Source organism: Camarhynchus parvulus, chromosome 3 (assembly GCF_901933205.1).
Source record: "Camarhynchus parvulus chromosome 3, STF_HiC, whole genome shotgun sequence".
In the NCBI taxonomy this organism is placed as follows: Eukaryota; Metazoa; Chordata; class Aves; order Passeriformes; family Thraupidae; genus Camarhynchus; species Camarhynchus parvulus.
In genome coordinates this window covers 108,092,951-108,109,148 of record NC_044573.1, presented here as the reverse complement: position 1 = coordinate 108,109,148, position 16,198 = coordinate 108,092,951, and the positions used below count along the sequence as shown (strand labels likewise).

The 16,198-nt window shown below is 40.9% G+C and overlaps 2 protein-coding genes across 5 annotated transcripts; one reads left to right on the top strand and one right to left on the bottom strand.

The window, feature by feature from the left end:
- Positions 1–1,474: 1,474 nt before the first annotated feature.
- On the top strand, positions 1,475–9,734 carry LOC115901971 (cytochrome P450 2K6-like). Its single transcript, XM_030945083.1, has 9 exons — positions 1,475–1,732; positions 3,273–3,435; positions 4,551–4,700; positions 5,804–5,964; positions 6,612–6,785; positions 7,382–7,523; positions 8,184–8,368; positions 8,453–8,594; positions 9,547–9,734. The coding sequence occupies exons 1-9, from the start codon at positions 1,475–1,477 to the stop codon at positions 9,732–9,734; spliced, it is 1,563 nt and encodes a 520-aa protein (XP_030800943.1).
- CENPQ (centromere protein Q) lies at positions 5,815–16,106 on the bottom strand. Of its 4 annotated transcripts, none has more exons than XM_030945085.1 (10): positions 16,045–16,106; positions 15,565–15,665; positions 14,890–15,045; positions 14,552–14,609; positions 14,306–14,420; positions 14,081–14,149; positions 13,371–13,500; positions 13,029–13,148; positions 12,667–12,744; positions 5,815–12,092 (listed from the first exon to the last, which is right to left on the bottom strand). In XM_030945085.1, exons 3-10 carry the CDS (start codon positions 15,040–15,042, stop codon positions 11,964–11,966), a joined length of 852 nt encoding a protein of 283 aa, XP_030800945.1. In that variant the 5' UTR covers positions 15,043–15,045; positions 15,565–15,665; positions 16,045–16,106; the 3' UTR covers positions 5,815–11,963. The 4 variants fall into 4 exon arrangements, with proteins under 4 accessions (XP_030800945.1, XP_030800948.1, XP_030800946.1 ...); XM_030945088.1 differs by having other exon boundaries at positions 14,552–14,606; XM_030945086.1 differs by having other exon boundaries at positions 16,040–16,074.
- Positions 16,107–16,198: the final 92 nt, after the last annotated feature.

Sequence of the window (16,198 nt, the reverse complement as noted above, 5' to 3'; positions counted from 1 at the left end):
GCCCTTGGCTTGTTCTTTCAACATTTCCTGCTCTGCTGTTCACTCTCTGAGACACCTGAGTTAGGCTGTACCTCAGCCCCCTTTCCTCGGCCAACAGAGGACATCTTTTCCCAGTGCTGCGTCCAGTTCTGGGATTCCCAGTACCAAAGAGATATGGACAGACTGGAGAGAGTCCAGCAAAGGGCCACAAAGGTGCTGGAGTGATTGCAACATCTCTCACATGAGGAAACACAGAGAGGTGGGAGTTCAGCCTAGAGGAGAGAAGGCTCAGCAAGATCTTATCAGTATAAACACCTGGGGGAAAAGATCAAATAAATCAGAGCCAGACTTTCCTCAGTGTGTGCCCAGTGCCAGGACCAGAGGCCATGGGCACACACTGAAACACAGGAGGTTCCCTCTGAGCATCAGGAAACATTTTTATATTGTGAGAAAGACTAAACACTGGCACAGGTTGCCCAGGAGATGTGGAGTCTCCCTCCTTAGGGTCATATAATTTTTTAGGTCTTTGGAGATGTTCAAAACCTGTCTGGACACAGGCTGGGGCAAGTGGCTCTTGGTGACCCAGCTTGAAAGGGGGATTGAACCAGACAAATTCCAGAGTCCCCTCCAACCTCAATAATTCTGTGATTCTGTGATTTCAAATTCCCAATGAATTCAATGGAATCAAAGTTATGCCACCCATAAACAGTTCTGTGAAAATGCCTGGGAAGCATGGGAGAGAGCAATTACACAATCTGAAAACAGGAAAGGTGTCCTGTTTCCTCAAACCTGCAAACCTTGAGAAAAATAACAGACTGTCAGGCTGATGGGTTTATTAGAGGCCTGCAACTGGGTTATGTTTAAGAACCAAACAGAGATTCTCACACTAAATGTGTGAGTACTGTCTTAACTCTGCAAAAACAGGTTTATTAGGGATGAATCAGCTTGTGAGTCTCACATTCATACACTAAGCATATATGTACTGTCTTAACTCTGCAAAAACAGATACATCTGCTCTCAGCTTGTGTCTCACATTCCTACATCACACACCTTTAAAAAAATTAATCTCTTTGCACTACACTCCTGGGCAGTAGAATTTTGATTCCTCAGGAGTATCAAGGATATCTGTGCTAAAGGCAAAAACATGATTAATCAGTAACCTGGACAGCGTGCAGAATTTATGGCTTTTATAGCAAATGTCAGGTTGATGACCTGCAGTTATCCCTGTTCTTGGACTTCCACACTTGCCCAGTGACCCATACTCACCCAGTCACATTGGTTAGCAAACATATATATGCCCCTGTACCCTTCTGAGGACTCATTAGGAAGAACATGGGAAGAGAACAGGTCACAAACCACCATTAAAACATACTCTTCAGTGGAAAAGAGGTTTATGGACTAACACAAGAGCCTCTCAAACTAAATTATTTCAGGAGGACAGAGATCCAGTGCCCACATTTTCTCTTTTCTGTGGCAAATACTTGGCTGAATAGAGATGGGCTGGAACAGCAGCACTTCCATTGGTTTTGTGTTCATCCTGGCTTTTGTCTCCATTTTAAAAACAGCAGGTTTCTGGAACAGCAGCACTTCCATTGTTTTAGTGCTGATCCTGGCTTTTCTCTCCATTTTGAAAACAGCAGGTTTCTGGAACAACGACCGAAGACAGAACTTTCCTCCAGGTCCAAGACCATTACCTATAATTGGAAACCTTCTTTTGTTTGACTTGAAGAGACCCTACAGGACTTATCTACAGGTACTCATTTTCTTTTCTGTTGGTCCTATCAACCAAGCCCCATAGTCCAAGATGTCAGAGAGTTTCTCCTGTTGCACCTAATGCATTGCATCCATGCATGAGCCTTTAGCAAGGGACCCAGAGATGGTTATTTGAGCAGAAAATGCTGAATGCAGCATGGTTTCTTTAATATTTTATCCAGGTTTCAGCCTTCAACAACTTTCAAATTAATAGCAAGCATCCACCTTATTTTTGTGGTAATTTTGAGAAAAAGATAACAGAATAAGGAATTATTTTGGTATGTGGTGTAACCTTCTCTGCCTTCAGCTGATTAATGTACCTGGAGCTGTGACTACAGCATCTTGGCTTCACATTTATCAGCATTCTCATCTCCTTTTCCTCTTTTCTTCCCCAAAAGCTGAAGATATAACTATATACTCTTAATATTCAGGGCCAACCTTTGCCAAAACATTAAATCTTTCCGTTTTCTTCTAGTGCTTTCTTTACCTAGTTTTGCTGACTTTAAGTGAGTTCTATGAACCTTCTCCTTTCTTAGAGTTTTTTCTGCTTAGACATTAAAATTAACCATCTTCCCTGCTAATGATTTTGAAAGGTATATTTGCACCAACAAACCTGTATGGATGTTGTACCCACAAATCAGAAGACTGCTTAGATGCAATATCTGGAATATCACTGTAGCTCTCCTACACAGCCCAATTGTGTTGACAAAAGCATGTTCAGACCAGCAGAACCAACATGTATCTGCTGTAATTTAGTGATTCCTTTCTGATGCTGGATACTGGCTCTCTGGCTTGAGCACAATTCAGATATGGGTCACTGCTCCTGTTGTTTCAGCTGGCTGTAGTTGCTTACCACTTGCTGGACATTTTGCATCTTGATGCTAAATAGATGCCTTCTGTTTCTCTCTGCAATCCCACTAGAAAACAAGTGCATCAGGAAACCCCCCTCCAGTAGTCAGAAGAATCAGGAACACCAAGTTACACAAAAATGAATCTACCTGTACCAGCTAAAAAGCTACCACATTGTCTCTGAGACAGATTCATGGTGCATGTAATCATGCATAAAAAGCTTGAATGTATCTGATGCTAAATCCTGGCCCAGAAACAAACTGATTTATTTTTAATAAAATAATGGTACCAAACATTTGAACAGGTGTTCGGGTGTAGCCTGTGCACAAAAGAAACACAATAGCATGGAGCTAAGTGTGAAAAAATGAGTCAAGAATTGAATTTACAAGGGTTTCTGAGGGCAGACAGAACTTTCAGAGCATCCTTTGCTGACTTGGGGTTTCAGCTGTTGATACTTCTGCTCAGTTTAGCACAATGGAACTCTTCCCCCAACTGTTCCATTTAGTCATTATCCACCCCAATGTCTGGCATGTTCCCATCACTTAAATCTAGTGCCTTTCCCTGTAGTCAGGAAAATATCTACCATGTGAGTAACCCAGAAGCAGGACTGGAAAATAAGCAGCACTGGAAAAGGTGATGAATTTCTCTGTAGGCTGCAGAAGTTGTAAATCATTGTTCTCTTCTCCTAACAGCTGTCCAAAAAATATGGTCCAGTCTTCAGTGTTCAGATGGGGCACAGGAAAGTTGTAGTGATTTCTGGCTATGAGACAGTGAAGGAAGCTCTTGTAAACCAGGCAGATGCATTTGCAGAGAGACCTAAAATTCCAATCTTTGAAGATTTGACTAAAGGAAATGGTAAGTTGCTCTTATTCTTCCTTATCAGCTTGACCTACTCTTTTTTTTTTTCTTCTCTACAGACAAAGCAGGAGCTGGGACAACACTTTGGATCAGAGATCACAAAAGGCATTGGAAATGGGGAGCAATTTCATTGACTTTAGCACACTTATTCAACTTTGAAACTACTGACAGTGGCAACAAAACAACCATAACTCTAAAAATAACTACAGCACATAAAATGGATAGTGACATACTTCCAGGATCCAGAACACAGCATCCTTGCCAGAGAAGCATTTCTAGCTCTCATGATATGGCTCTGAACTGGTGGGGTTTTGGGCTTATCATAGAACAACCTTTTCTGAAACTAATATTCTGCTGTTGCTCATCATTTCAGTGGTAAACTGTTCTTTTAAATTCAGAATGTGACAATAGATAGCATGTAGTACATAGAGAACAGTGGATTTATTTTAAAAAGGGAAATACTCTCTAATGAGCAGGGTTAAAAAATAAGAATTTCACACCCAAACTTCATTCTAATTTAGCATAAGGATTTCATATTTATGTCTCCAAAGATCCTTAGAAAAAATCAGGAATAATTCTGTGAACATTTTAACAGCTGCATCTTTTGATCATATTATTGAATAGAAGCTTGCTTTTCATAGTTTTTTTTTATTTAGAAAAAAAAACATAGTTGAGGTCATCAGTTAAATAATGTAACAATTTTAGTGAAAAAAAATTGATGATGGACATTTTAAGACATTACCTAATTTTTTAAGACATATTTTCCTACTTATTTTTTTTCCTGCAGTCATCAGAGATCTTAGTTCTATTCCACTTGCAAACTATGATGACCAGCAGTTTGAACTTGAATTTCCAATGTCCGCTTTCTTTCAGTGACAAGTGTCTTTGAGGATATATATTCTTCTTAAGATTGATTAAACAAACCGTAATATTTATCCTTTGCTTGTGTAATGAACCTATTGCTGAGGATTGAAAATACTTAAAGCACAGTTGTGTTTTTGTTCATCTGGATGCAATTTGTTTTAAAAGTGACTGCTTCTAAACAGCTCCATTCTATGCCTGAAAAATTATTTAAAATCTTCTGCCCCATTGAAATGTTCTCTTGGTCTCAGGGGTTGTTTTTGCCCATGGTGAAAACTGGAAGGTGATGAGAAGGTTTACCCTCACAGCCCTGCGAGACTTTGGGATGGGCAAAAAGGCCATTGAGGATCGGATCGTGGAGGAGTACGGGCACCTGGCAGACTCTATCGCCTCCCAGGAAGGTGGGTGGCTCTCAGAACCTCTGCTGGTCAGAGTGACTCTGAGATATGTACAAGCTTCTTTTTCCCAGCCTGGCCATCAAAGAAGGAGTCAGGATTCTTTTGTTCTCATTCTCAAGGTTGTTTAGTATTTCTTATCTGTAACATTCTTGCTCTGGCCTGCCGCAGTCTGTCTGGCAGGTCAGGTTGAGACACACTGGCCCTCGGGGTGGTGTTATCATTTCAATACTAAAAACTATATGTACATTATTTACAATAACTTCCCAATACCTATCACCTATGTTAGACAGTGAGCTTCTACCTTAAACCAATTCAAAAGTGCCACCATCACAGCAGAAGATGGAGGCCAAAAGAAGAAGGAGAAAGACTGGACACACCCAGATTCTTCCATCTTGGCTCCTGAACCCCCATTCTAAAAACCCCAAAAATCTATTTTTCACCCTGTGACAAACTTAACTATTATTCTACTTAAACTCTCTTGTCTTGTAATTCTTCATCTAAAGGTGGTAATTGCTTTTCCATGGGTCAAAATCAAAGTCACAGGTGTTTTGGGCTCTGTGTGAAGGTTACTGAGCCCCCGAGCAGGGGCTCGAGTCCTCCAGGGCTGTCAGAGGAATTTCCTGGGGTCCAACAGGTGGGTTGTTCATTCTGCAAACCCATGGAATCACAGAGTCACAGAATGGTTTGGGTTCAAAGGGACCTTAAAGCTCATCCAGCTCCAGCCCCTTCCATGGGCAGGGACACCCTCCCCTACCCAGGCTGCTCCCAGCCCAGTCCAGCCTGGCCTGGAACACTTCCAGGAGTGGGGCAGCCACAGCTTCTCTGGGCAGCCTGTGCCAGGGCCTCACTACCTCTCAGGTTTTGTCCAAGTATGCGGAGGCTTTTTGAGCCTTCTTAAGTTCAGACCTTTTCAGGAAATGTACACCAGTTTGATGAATTTGGCTCCTCTGGCATTTTTGTGTCTTGCTATGGTATTCTGACATTGGATAATAATCAATGATAGCAATCAATCATAACAAATAAATAGCAATATTTAACAATAAATTTACACTTACAAATTACATCTCTTTATTACAATGTAACAAATTCTCTTGTTCCTTGTCTAGGAAATCCCGTTGATGCCAGCAAAATAATTAATGCAGCAGTTGCTAATATAATTGTGTCAATATTGCTTGGAAAACGATTTGACTACAAAGACCCCAGATTTGTGAGACTTCTAAGTATGACCAATGAAAACATGAGGCTTGCTGGGAAACCTTTGGTCACGGTAATGATTCACGTGTTTATGTTGCAGTTCCACTGCACACCAATAGCAATACGGGCGATCAGTTTCTTCTATTAAACAGGAAAATATGAGACTTTGAGAGATAATTGGTTTACAAAGCATTTTCTTGGACAAAAAACTTTGAGAGACAGTTTGGGAATCATGAAGTCAACAATCAAGCCCCCAGTCACTCAAAAACATATTTAAGATACAGTTTGAAGAGTGCTAGTGAGTGAAAAATACCTTCATATATTTGCATGCAATGCTGCCACACCCTGGATTGATTTATGTTTATCTAGATTTTGAAATAGAAAAAAAAATACCAATGGAAGAGCTGGCCAAAATAATAAAAAAAATTGCTGGCCAACATTTCCATCTGCCTGGTGGCAGCTTGAAGCTGTTTGAGCCTGACACCTACACTGCTCCTGAAAAATGGTAATTTGACAAGATTTTTACATCTATTTGGTGGTCCTTGATGAATTTCCTACCACAATTCATCCACTCAGTTTTTCATGTTCCTAAAAACAAAATATTAATCTTAAGGTTTTGACTTTGTATATGCAAGGATGGCCAAATGTTGTTAATTTGTTTCTGTAGTGTTTTCAGAGCTCTGGCTGATAAACTCTCTCTAACAACTTCCACTCTCGTAGATGTACAACATCTTCCCATACCTTGGATTCCTCCTAAGGGCTAACAAGGCTCTCCTTCGAAACAGAGATGAATTCCACGATTTTGTCCGAGTTACTTTTGTAGAGAACCTAAAAAACCTGGACAAAAATGACCAAAGAAGTTTTATTGATGCCTTCCTGGTTAAACAGCAGGAGGTAACTGAGCATTTTTTTGCTGATTACATCTTTTACAGTTCTATGAAGACATTTTCCATTTTCTTTCAGTCCTTATACTTACAGCTGAATTTCTTTAGGGAAGCTGTCTTTGAGAAAATACATATGACAAAGTGGTAGAGTTGAACAGATACTTCATGCTGTTGAAATTCCAACCTCTTAATCAGTGAACATTTATCCTTATTTATTTTCTTCAGACTGTATAAATATATTTACCAAGGCTGCATCTTTTTATCTGCTCTCTCTGTTGTCCCAGCTCTAATGGCTCTTTTGAAGCATAACACATTACAGAATGGAATCACTACCTGGGCTTTACTGGGACTTATCTGGGGTCTCTGATATGGTTGGGTTACCTTCCCCATGGGGAAGGCAGCTCTCTTTGCAGATGGTCCCAGTAAATACATACAGAGATATGTCAGCACTCTCCTCCAGGCACAAGCCCAAAGCTCTTCCTTGTCTTTCACACTTTTTTAAAATATAGGATTTATATCCTAGCAAATATTTATCTACATAAATTGCATTTTCACATGGAAAGCTTTGAGTTTTCATCCTTTTATCTCAACGACTTCTTTTTTCAGGAGAAATCCACTACCAATGGGTATTTCCATAATGGCAACTTGCTAAGCTTGGTGAGCAATTTGTTTACTGCTGGTGTTGAGACCATTTCCACCACACTAAACTGGGGCTTTCTGCTGATGCTAAAGTACCCTGAAATCCAGAGTAAGTGGTTTAATGATAGATACTGTTACATTTAGGGTATTAGTGACCAAACAGGAACCTGGAGGATCAACACATCTGTTAATAGGCCAAGATACAAAAAGCTGAGATTTCCAGCTAATTACTGTCTCTGCCCTCTGGTTCAGACCCAGTGGGGCAGAGTTCATACAGGCCAGGCCCTCTGCTTAGGAAAATCTCATTAATTAGTAAGTAAAGAGCTGTCCTGTGTTGGTCAAGGATTCTGTTCCAGGTTTCCCTCAGAAACTGTCAATAAACCAAGGTCTGTGCAGATGTTAAATGAACTGTGCTGAGGCTTTAGGGGCCTGAGAAGATTCATGGAATTGCCTTTGTCTGGCATCTCCATTCCAGCTGATGGGACAGGGTTGTTTGGAGTCAAATGGGGTTTTTGAGACAACCCTCAGGCAGAACATGGATCTTTAGACAGAGGAGATAGCAGAAAAAAAGTCTTAAGGTTTCTTGTTGGTAAAGAATCAATCAAACACTGTAGTCCTGTTCACCTCCCATTATTTCTGAAAGGAAAAAAATATTTTTGGAGAATTTATGGTTTATACTCCAGATCTATTATACCCTAACATCAGTCAAGCACACTGTGTCTCAGGGGTGAATGAGTCCTTGCATCTTAAGAGTTGATTCTTTCTTCAGAAAAGGTCCAAGACGAGATAGAGCAAGTGATAGGGTCCAACCCCCCACGGATCGAGCACCGAGCTCAGATGCCATACACAGATGCTGTTATCCATGAAATTCAGAGGTTTGCCAACATCCTGCCACTGGATTTGCCTCATGAGACTGCTGCAGATGTCACCCTCCAGGGCTATTTCATCCCCAAGGTGAGATGCCTACAGGATTGCTTCTTTTAACATTTCTTCTTTCTGATTTTGTCCAGGAATTCATTCCTCTGTCCTATTTTGCAGGGAACCTACATCATCCCTTTACTGACCTCAGTCCTGAAAGACAAGTCGCAGTGGGAGAAACCAGACATGTTCTACCCTGAGCACTTCCTTGATGCCAATGGGAAATTTGTGAAGAAGGATGCTTTCATTCCTTTCTCAGCAGGTGCTTTCTCTTTTATATTTACACAGAACACACAGTGAAGATGCTTCTGTGCATTCCTGCTTCCTTTTTCCATGTCCCTTTTAAAAAGTCACCAAAAATGTCAGCTGGGTCAAGATTTCAAATAGTTTGACAACAAGAAACCCCCAAATTCTGTGTAAAATCCAAGGACAGAAGGGGCTTTTGAGGCTTCCCCAGAGTGTGACATTCACCTGAATTTACACACCTGCACCATTTCCCAAATTATGGGAGATTCCAACCCTGCTCCTTCTCTGGCATTTCTCCTGCTTTGCAGGCTCTGTAATTGCTCTTTTTAAGTTCCCATACATCAGTCTCTGGCTAATTTATCTGTCATATCCACAACACTCTCCATTTTTTTATCAACCCTATTTGTATATTTCAACTCTGTATGATCTTTGAATAAGATTTTTTTCTTATCATATTCACCATCTGGTACACTGTAATTTTTTTCTTTCTTTTTCTTCTTTCCTTTTTGAACTTATCACACTTCCAGTTCCCAGGTCTTCTTTTCCAGACTTAAGCCTAGATGTCCCAGCTGAAAGCACATCCAAGGAATGTCAGGTCTGGGCATTCCCTGGAGGGCTTATTTCATATCACAGCCATGCAATAGCTCTCCATTTTCAGTCACACAGGGGTGTTAACACCAAATTTTAGTTCAGGTTTTTCTTAGTTCTGGCCTTGAATAAAAACCCATCACCAGCTGGCTTTGGTATGATACTTCTGAAGATCAAAATTTCTCTTTCTCTGTTAACTTGTGCCCAAAAGATTTTTAAAATCTGTGTTCTTTATTCATACCTAGGATATAACATGCAAATGTTCTGGATTCCCGCTGACCTTTTTCAGGTCAAGAGCTGATAAAAGGGGCTTTTTTTTCTTCCAATACTTAAGAAGCAGCTCACTGATTCTCTTGTGGTCCTTTTGCGTTTTGTTCCAGGGCGGAGGATCTGTGCTGGGGAGACTCTTGCCAAAATGGAGCTCTTCCTCTTCTTCACCAGTCTCCTGCAGAGGTTCAACTTCCTCCCTCCACCTGGAGTTTCCAACTCAGACCTGGACCTTAGCCCTGCCATTTCATTTAATGTCATCCCCAAACCCTATAAAATGTGTGCTGTAGCACGTTCCTAGAACTCTAATCCATTGTGTTGCTAAAATGTTTAAATCACTTTTCCATGGCATCTGTCTTCTGAATTCTTTTACCAAAACAATCCATATTTCAATTAAGGTTTCTAGTACTTCTAAACCAAAGTGGTGTTTTTTTGGTTTTTTTTTTTTTGGGAGAGGGCAGAAATGGACCAGAAGTAACTGATGGCTCATGGATTAATCTCTTAGATCACTTAATCTTGGCTAAATAATACAGGCCTTCAGCTTTCGTATTCTTGCTGCCATGTTCACTGTTTGTTGAAAGCACATCCCAAAAAATGCTCCCAAGTCCAGGTTTTTCCCAAAGACATATGGGCTATGAAGCTGTGCTTAGGTTGTACAAGGAGATAAATGTGGGATGTTCAGAGTTCCAGGCTGTCAGAAGAGAAGGGCTGTTCGACCTTGGCAGTCAGGTGGGTTTGAAGCTGGACTGCATACCCTGATGTGCCCCAGTGCCTCAGTGCAGCTTCTTCCCTTGGCTCTTCTCCCTACTCCATTTCCATATGCAAAGAAATCACAGTTCTGTACTTGTTGTAGATCACTTCTGAGGAAAAACCTTAAGCTAAGTTGACCTGAATCCGGAAGTTCTTAAGGATTTTCCCTGAGTATTCCTTAAATGGATAAATTCAGTACATAAAGCATACACACACCAGAAAATGTCTTACCTACTTAAAGCCAAGGTTTGGGAAATTGAAGTTTCAGGTGCTCCCAGGTCAAATCACACAGCTGTGGTCACAGCTACACACACACAGATCAACACTGAACCTTCTGGAAGGGGCCTCAAATCTCATCAAACCAACAGTCTGACCATTCTGCAGCTCTGTCCAAGAGCATCCACTGTCGAGTTGAGTTAAGATCACCTCCTAAATGTCTGGATTTATGTTCCCTGGTTCATGTTGTTCTGTTTATGTGTGCATGACAACCCCAAAGTAACAACACCCACAGCCAGCCTATCATAAATCACCCTGTGTCAGGCAAAAAATTAAATTAATTATGGTTTGCCTCTGTATCTATCCAGCACTGTAATGCAGCAACTCATTCTTCAGTTACTAATTCAACTTCCTTGTGTGGAAGCTGAATTTGACTCCTACTCACTGCTCTTCTCCACACTTTCTTTTCAAAATAAAAAGCTTTCAAAAGGGCAAAGGTCTCTATGTGGTTCAGGAAGTTCAAAACCCACATAGTAAATCACCCTTAATGAAAGCAAAGGAGTATATCTTTACTTAACCTTTTCCTGGCATGCAAGAAAATCTTTAACCCATGTTCTGGATTAAATTATTTTGGGGTAATGGGGTTATATCAGTAACTGCTTCCCTTGCCAAGTGATAACAAATTTGAGAAATACTTCTAAATAATTATATTCCTTTTCCTGGGATTCAGTATAAAGCAAGTCTGGTTAGTCTGGTTTTCCTGATCCTACATGGTTTAGGTAATCCTGCGAGGAGTAGAGAGCTGGACTCAGAGATCCTTACAGATTCATTCCAACTTGAGATATTCCATGATTCTAACTCCAAAGGGCTTTCAAGCCCTCATAGAAGAGAGATAATTAGCTTTTGTCTCATTAAGAGTAGCAGCAGCTTGTAAACAGCAGAACAAGAGTTTTTGAAGCAAGTCAGTGTAAAGAGCTGACTGCTATCTTTCAGCAGGTAATTTACCTGAAAAAGTATTTCATGTTGTTTGATGTTGGTTTTTATAGTAAGTAACAGAAATGTAAGAGCCATTTTGTACATTTGATAAAAATTATTCCATTTTCTTCAATTGAGAGTTTTTGTTAAAAATAGTACGAAAGTTGAACAGGGGATTTACAATTAAGTATTAGATAAGCTTATTTTTACTACTTGTTTCAGGTTTAAACTCCCAAATAAAAACTACTTTGATAGGAGACACAGCCTTCAGTGATTTACAGACAAAGAAGTGCAAATAGAATAGAATAGTTCCCTTATTCTGTAAAAACACCCAAATAACCCAGGATCCATTTCCCTCCCTTTTCCTACGACAGGATATATCATCATTAGAAGTCATCACAGGTCAAAAAAACCCCAAAAAACCTTGACAGATGACTTAAATCACTTGAGTCCCAAAATGTATCTACACATTTATATACCAATGTTAATAGAAAATGTTTTAACAGAAATGCAGCAGTCACAACAGGAAGGCCATTAGGAAGAAAGCAGATGCCAAACTCAGCATGGAGACTCCACACATTTTGGCTTCTCAAAGCAAATCCACCTTCTCATAGGCCTTTTCAACAAGGGTTAACAAGTTCTTCAAGTCAGTTGACTGCTGAATAGCATTCATATCCTTTAAAAGGTCTTTCTGATTCTTTACCTTCAAAATTTCCTCCTAAAGAAGGAAAAAATCATAGACATCAAATAAAAAACAGCTTTTTTCGAGCCCAACAGGAATGTCACCTTCACGCAGCCCAGCTACAGCTTAAACAAAAAAGGATTCAAAGTCACACAATGAGTCTTCCCTCCAGCAATTATAGATATATTTCAGAAATTACAAGTTCCCTAGGGCCATAGGGTTTCTAGAAAAAGACAGGTGATGTTTTACGATCACAGAATTGTTTGGGTTGGAAAGGACCTTAAGGATCAGCTCGTTCCAAGCCCCTGCCATGGGCAGGACCACCTCCCACAAGGTTCCACTATCCCAGGCTGCTCAGAGCCCCAGCCAACCTGGCCTTGAACACTAGGGATGAGGAGGGTTTTTAGGGTTTTGTCCTAGTTTTAAATTAGAAGTATATAGTTCTCAATGAAAAGCACAAAAATGTAACATAGAAAATGAAAATCTATTCAAATTTTCTGAATTTTCAGATGTGTCCCCCTCTGGCAGAGTTTAAGGGATAAAAGCACATTCTGTTGCATTCCTCCTCATAACCAAAGTGTCTCTGAAAAGACATATATTCCACACTCACCTGCAAAGTGGGTGCCTGCAAACTGCGCTTGGGGAGTTCTGGAAGCTGGAGTGCTCCACTGCCATTTTCCTGGAATACCTAGAAAAAGAAGAGAATGAAGAAACAATCCAAACCCCCAAATACCAGGCACACAAGTAGGAAATTAACATGTCTGTCATAATCCAACTTCTGAAACCAAACTTAATTCTGCAAATGAAGTTGGAAAGATTAAGAAGATCCATTCCCAAAAGCATATGAGGCCTTCCTTAAATGTCACTGCCTGAGAAACAGCTTGTTTGAGAAAGCCCTGAAAGTCAGCCCATTCCTCTAGATTACAGGAGTACACAAGTAATTATTTGATATATTTATTCATTATTTTATACCTTCCTGGCATCTTTTTCATCTTTCTCTAACTGGTTTTTGAGCACCTGGATTTTGTACCGCAGCTGCTGTATATTTTCCTCAATGCGGTCTGCTGATCTCTCTGCTTCATTTATTTCTTCCTAAAACAAAACCAAGACAAAACCAGAAGAAAATTTGCTTTAGAGATGGTGAATCTTTCCCACACAATCAGCACAATGAGTCACTGAAAAAACATCCAAAAAGAGACAGAGCTTTGCTGCAAAGGTGGCTGACAAGGATGAACACTGGATACTCCTCCACAACAGGACACATGTGATCAGCAGTGTGGTAAGGTAATTTCTTCCCTTCCTTGCTTTTCATACCTGCAGTTGTACCAAAGACTCCTCATTTGTCTCAAGCATTTGCTTCTCTGCCCTTTGAAGGCCCAGGATATTCTTCAGGTTGCCCAGCTTCCCTGGAGGCACATTTAAAGTCCTGAGCCTTCTCAGCACCCTTCAATTACAGAAAAAGGAAAGTATGACTTGTTTGGAGTTGTTCGCAAAGTGAAAATAAAATTATGGGGAAAAACTAATCTCACTATAGTTTTAAACTTAATTGCTGCCAGTGAAGTAAATGACTGCAGAGGGAAAGAAAAACTGCCTTGAATTGTTTTCCAAAATCATGTGGAGTAGGTGTCCAAGGAAAGAACCAGGATCAAGAAATCCCAAAATTCTCATGTTTGCTATTGCACTGACCTTGTGTGGTTTATATTCCACTGGCCTCTACAATCCCTGACTATAAACTGACATTAATTAATATTTTCCTAATATTTTCCCAGTTCTGACCGTTCTGCTTTTCAAATTAAGTTCTAAGAGAAGGATTTTAACTGCTTTCAAATGATGATCATTTTAGTAAAACCTGGAAATGCTTTTATGAAACATGATACATAGTTTTCTCCATGTATCTATATCTAAATATTTAGATATGTATATGTCAGAGGAAAGTTTTAGTTCACCCTCAAAGTATGGTACAAAACAACTGGGTAGAAGAAATCTTTTCTCTCCCTCTTTCCTTTTAATTTATAATTTCTTACCTGTTTTTCAGTACATTGAGGTGCTTCTGAACATCATCTTTTCCCTCCCTCTGTTGGGACAAAACAGATCTGGAAAGAAAACACAGGCAGAATTTCCATCACAAAGTGTGCAAGCACAGAGAACATGTCAAAAAACCACACTGGCTTTCAGTTCAAGTAATACTATGAGTTTTACTTTGTTCCTTGAGGAAATAAAGAAGAACCACCAGGGTATTTGGCACTTACAGTACTACTGAATCCACTATATTTTCCAGGAACAGCCTACTGTTCTCTGACAGAGGCTGCCAAGACCTTATTGCAGCACTGGACAGCTTCATCTTTCTTGAAGAACCATTTTCTCCTGTTATCACAAAGGAAAAAGGGAAATATGACTTGTCAAACCTGGACAGAGAGCTTCGTGACTCAATTCAGTCAGACTGGAGTCAAAGGTGTAAAACAGTTCAGATTTAACAGCAAAGAACAGGACCCTACCTGCAGGGGAAGAGTCCTTCAGTTCCTTTACTCCCCTTTTGCCTGTCTGAGGGACCTGCTGAAGGGAAAAATTTACAGCAAACGTGGCAATTTTGAGACATCCTCCACTGTGCAATCATTCATCTATTCCTGTGAACTCACTATGCCAGCGTCTTACAAAAGTCTTTGAGCACAAAAAGCCCCAAAAAGCTTTACTGAAGACTGCTCAAAAGAGCTCTTCACACTGGGCATTTCCTCGAGAGGACTATTCTTAGTTAATGAATTATTCTCTATAAATTCCAATTTAAAAAATGCGAAAAAATACCTCTTTCCCCTTCCCCTTCCAAAATAATGAATACCTGTCTTTTTTGACCTTGTTTTCTTCCTTGTTCATCTGCTCCCATTTTTTTGCTAGAAGGCCCTTGTTGATTTTGTGATTTAGATGGATTTTTTGTTGACTTCCCACCAGTTGGTTTCCCCATTTTATTGGAAGATGTGTGGCGGGGTTTCATTATCTGTAAACCAATGGGAACAGGAGGAAACAAAGACAAAATTCATCAATTATAACCCATACAGTGCAAACCATACTTTAAAAAACAACAAAAAAAAAAGTAAATTGGGCTCAACCCAGTAAGCCCCAAATGAGCCTAAATGAGATGAAATGTTTGAACATTTGCTAACCTAGAGCCCAAAATCCTGTAAATTTACCGGAATGTAGAACCACTAAAAAAGCATCCCCATTTGGAAAATGCCTCTGCCCATGGCAGGGAGTTGGAAATGATCTTTAAGGTCTCTTCCAACCCAAACCATTCTGTGATTCATTTTTCTAATTTTCAGCACAGTCATCCAATTAGCAGAACTTTTTACCTTAGCACATAAGCACAGTGGCCTCTGATGCAGTTTAAATCTACAGTTCCTTTTCTTTCTTAGAAACACAGGGGAAAGCCGTCACACGGAAGGGAGTAGCCACAAACGCCACCACCCTTCTCGTCTCTCAAGCGCCACGACTCAGATTTATTCAGGTTTTCACTCACCCCCTCAGGCCACTCTCTCCTCACTCAGGTCCTGTCACTTCTCGCCAGCCAAGCGTCCAAATTGACAGCAGACAAATAAGCCCCGGTCGGGTTAGTGAAGCCTAAAACAGGTAAATAAACCACATGCCAGGTAAACAAACTCCACACTAGCTAAATAAGCCCTAAAACACGCAAATAAGCCCTGCATGTCCCCTCCTCCATAACTACCCATGTTGTGGGACAGCTTTCACAGCGGACCGCAAATAAGGTACGGACTACAACTCCCAGCATGGATCGCTCCCCACCGCCACCTAGGAGCTTCTCCTTCATCGCAGTGCATGCTGGGAGTTGTAGTCGTCACCCATACACCCTCACATCCCCAAATGCCCGCTCCCTGGTGCTGCCGAATAGCATAATGGACAACGTCTCCACAAAAACCTTTCCACTCCTCCCGACTGATGTCGCCCCAAGCCTTACATTCCCAGTGCAGCCCCACCTTACCGGCGCTGCCTCCCCCTCCTCAGCACTGCCGCCAGCCCCGCCTCAACCCGCCGGGACGTTACCAAATAAACCCGCGCTTCCCGCGGCGCACGCGCAAAGCCGCTCCCGCCCAGCGCGCGTGCGCGGGGGTCGCGCGCTGACGGAGGGGCCGGTG

Excerpts from the sequence above, each read along its gene's own strand:
- LOC115901971 (XM_030945083.1), top strand. The coding sequence starts at position 1,475 with ATGGGCTGGAACAGCAGCACTTCCATTGGTTTTGTGTTCATCCTGGCT. Across the intron at positions 8,369-8,452 it reads AGGGCTATTTCATCCCCAAG|GGAACCTACATCATCCCTTT; the intron begins GTGAGATGCCTA and ends CCTATTTTGCAG. Across the intron at positions 8,595-9,546 it reads TTTCATTCCTTTCTCAGCAG|GGCGGAGGATCTGTGCTGGG; the intron begins GTGCTTTCTCTT and ends GTTTTGTTCCAG.
- CENPQ (XM_030945085.1), bottom strand. The coding sequence starts at position 15,042 with ATGAAACCCCGCCACACATCTTCCAATAAAATGGGGAAACCAACTGGT. Across the intron at positions 14,150-14,305 it reads ATAGTGGATTCAGTAGTACT|ATCTGTTTTGTCCCAACAGA; the intron begins GTAAGTGCCAAA and ends TTTTCTTTCCAG. Across the intron at positions 13,149-13,370 it reads AGTCTTTGGTACAACTGCAG|GAAGAAATAAATGAAGCAGA; the intron begins GTATGAAAAGCA and ends GTTTTGTTTTAG.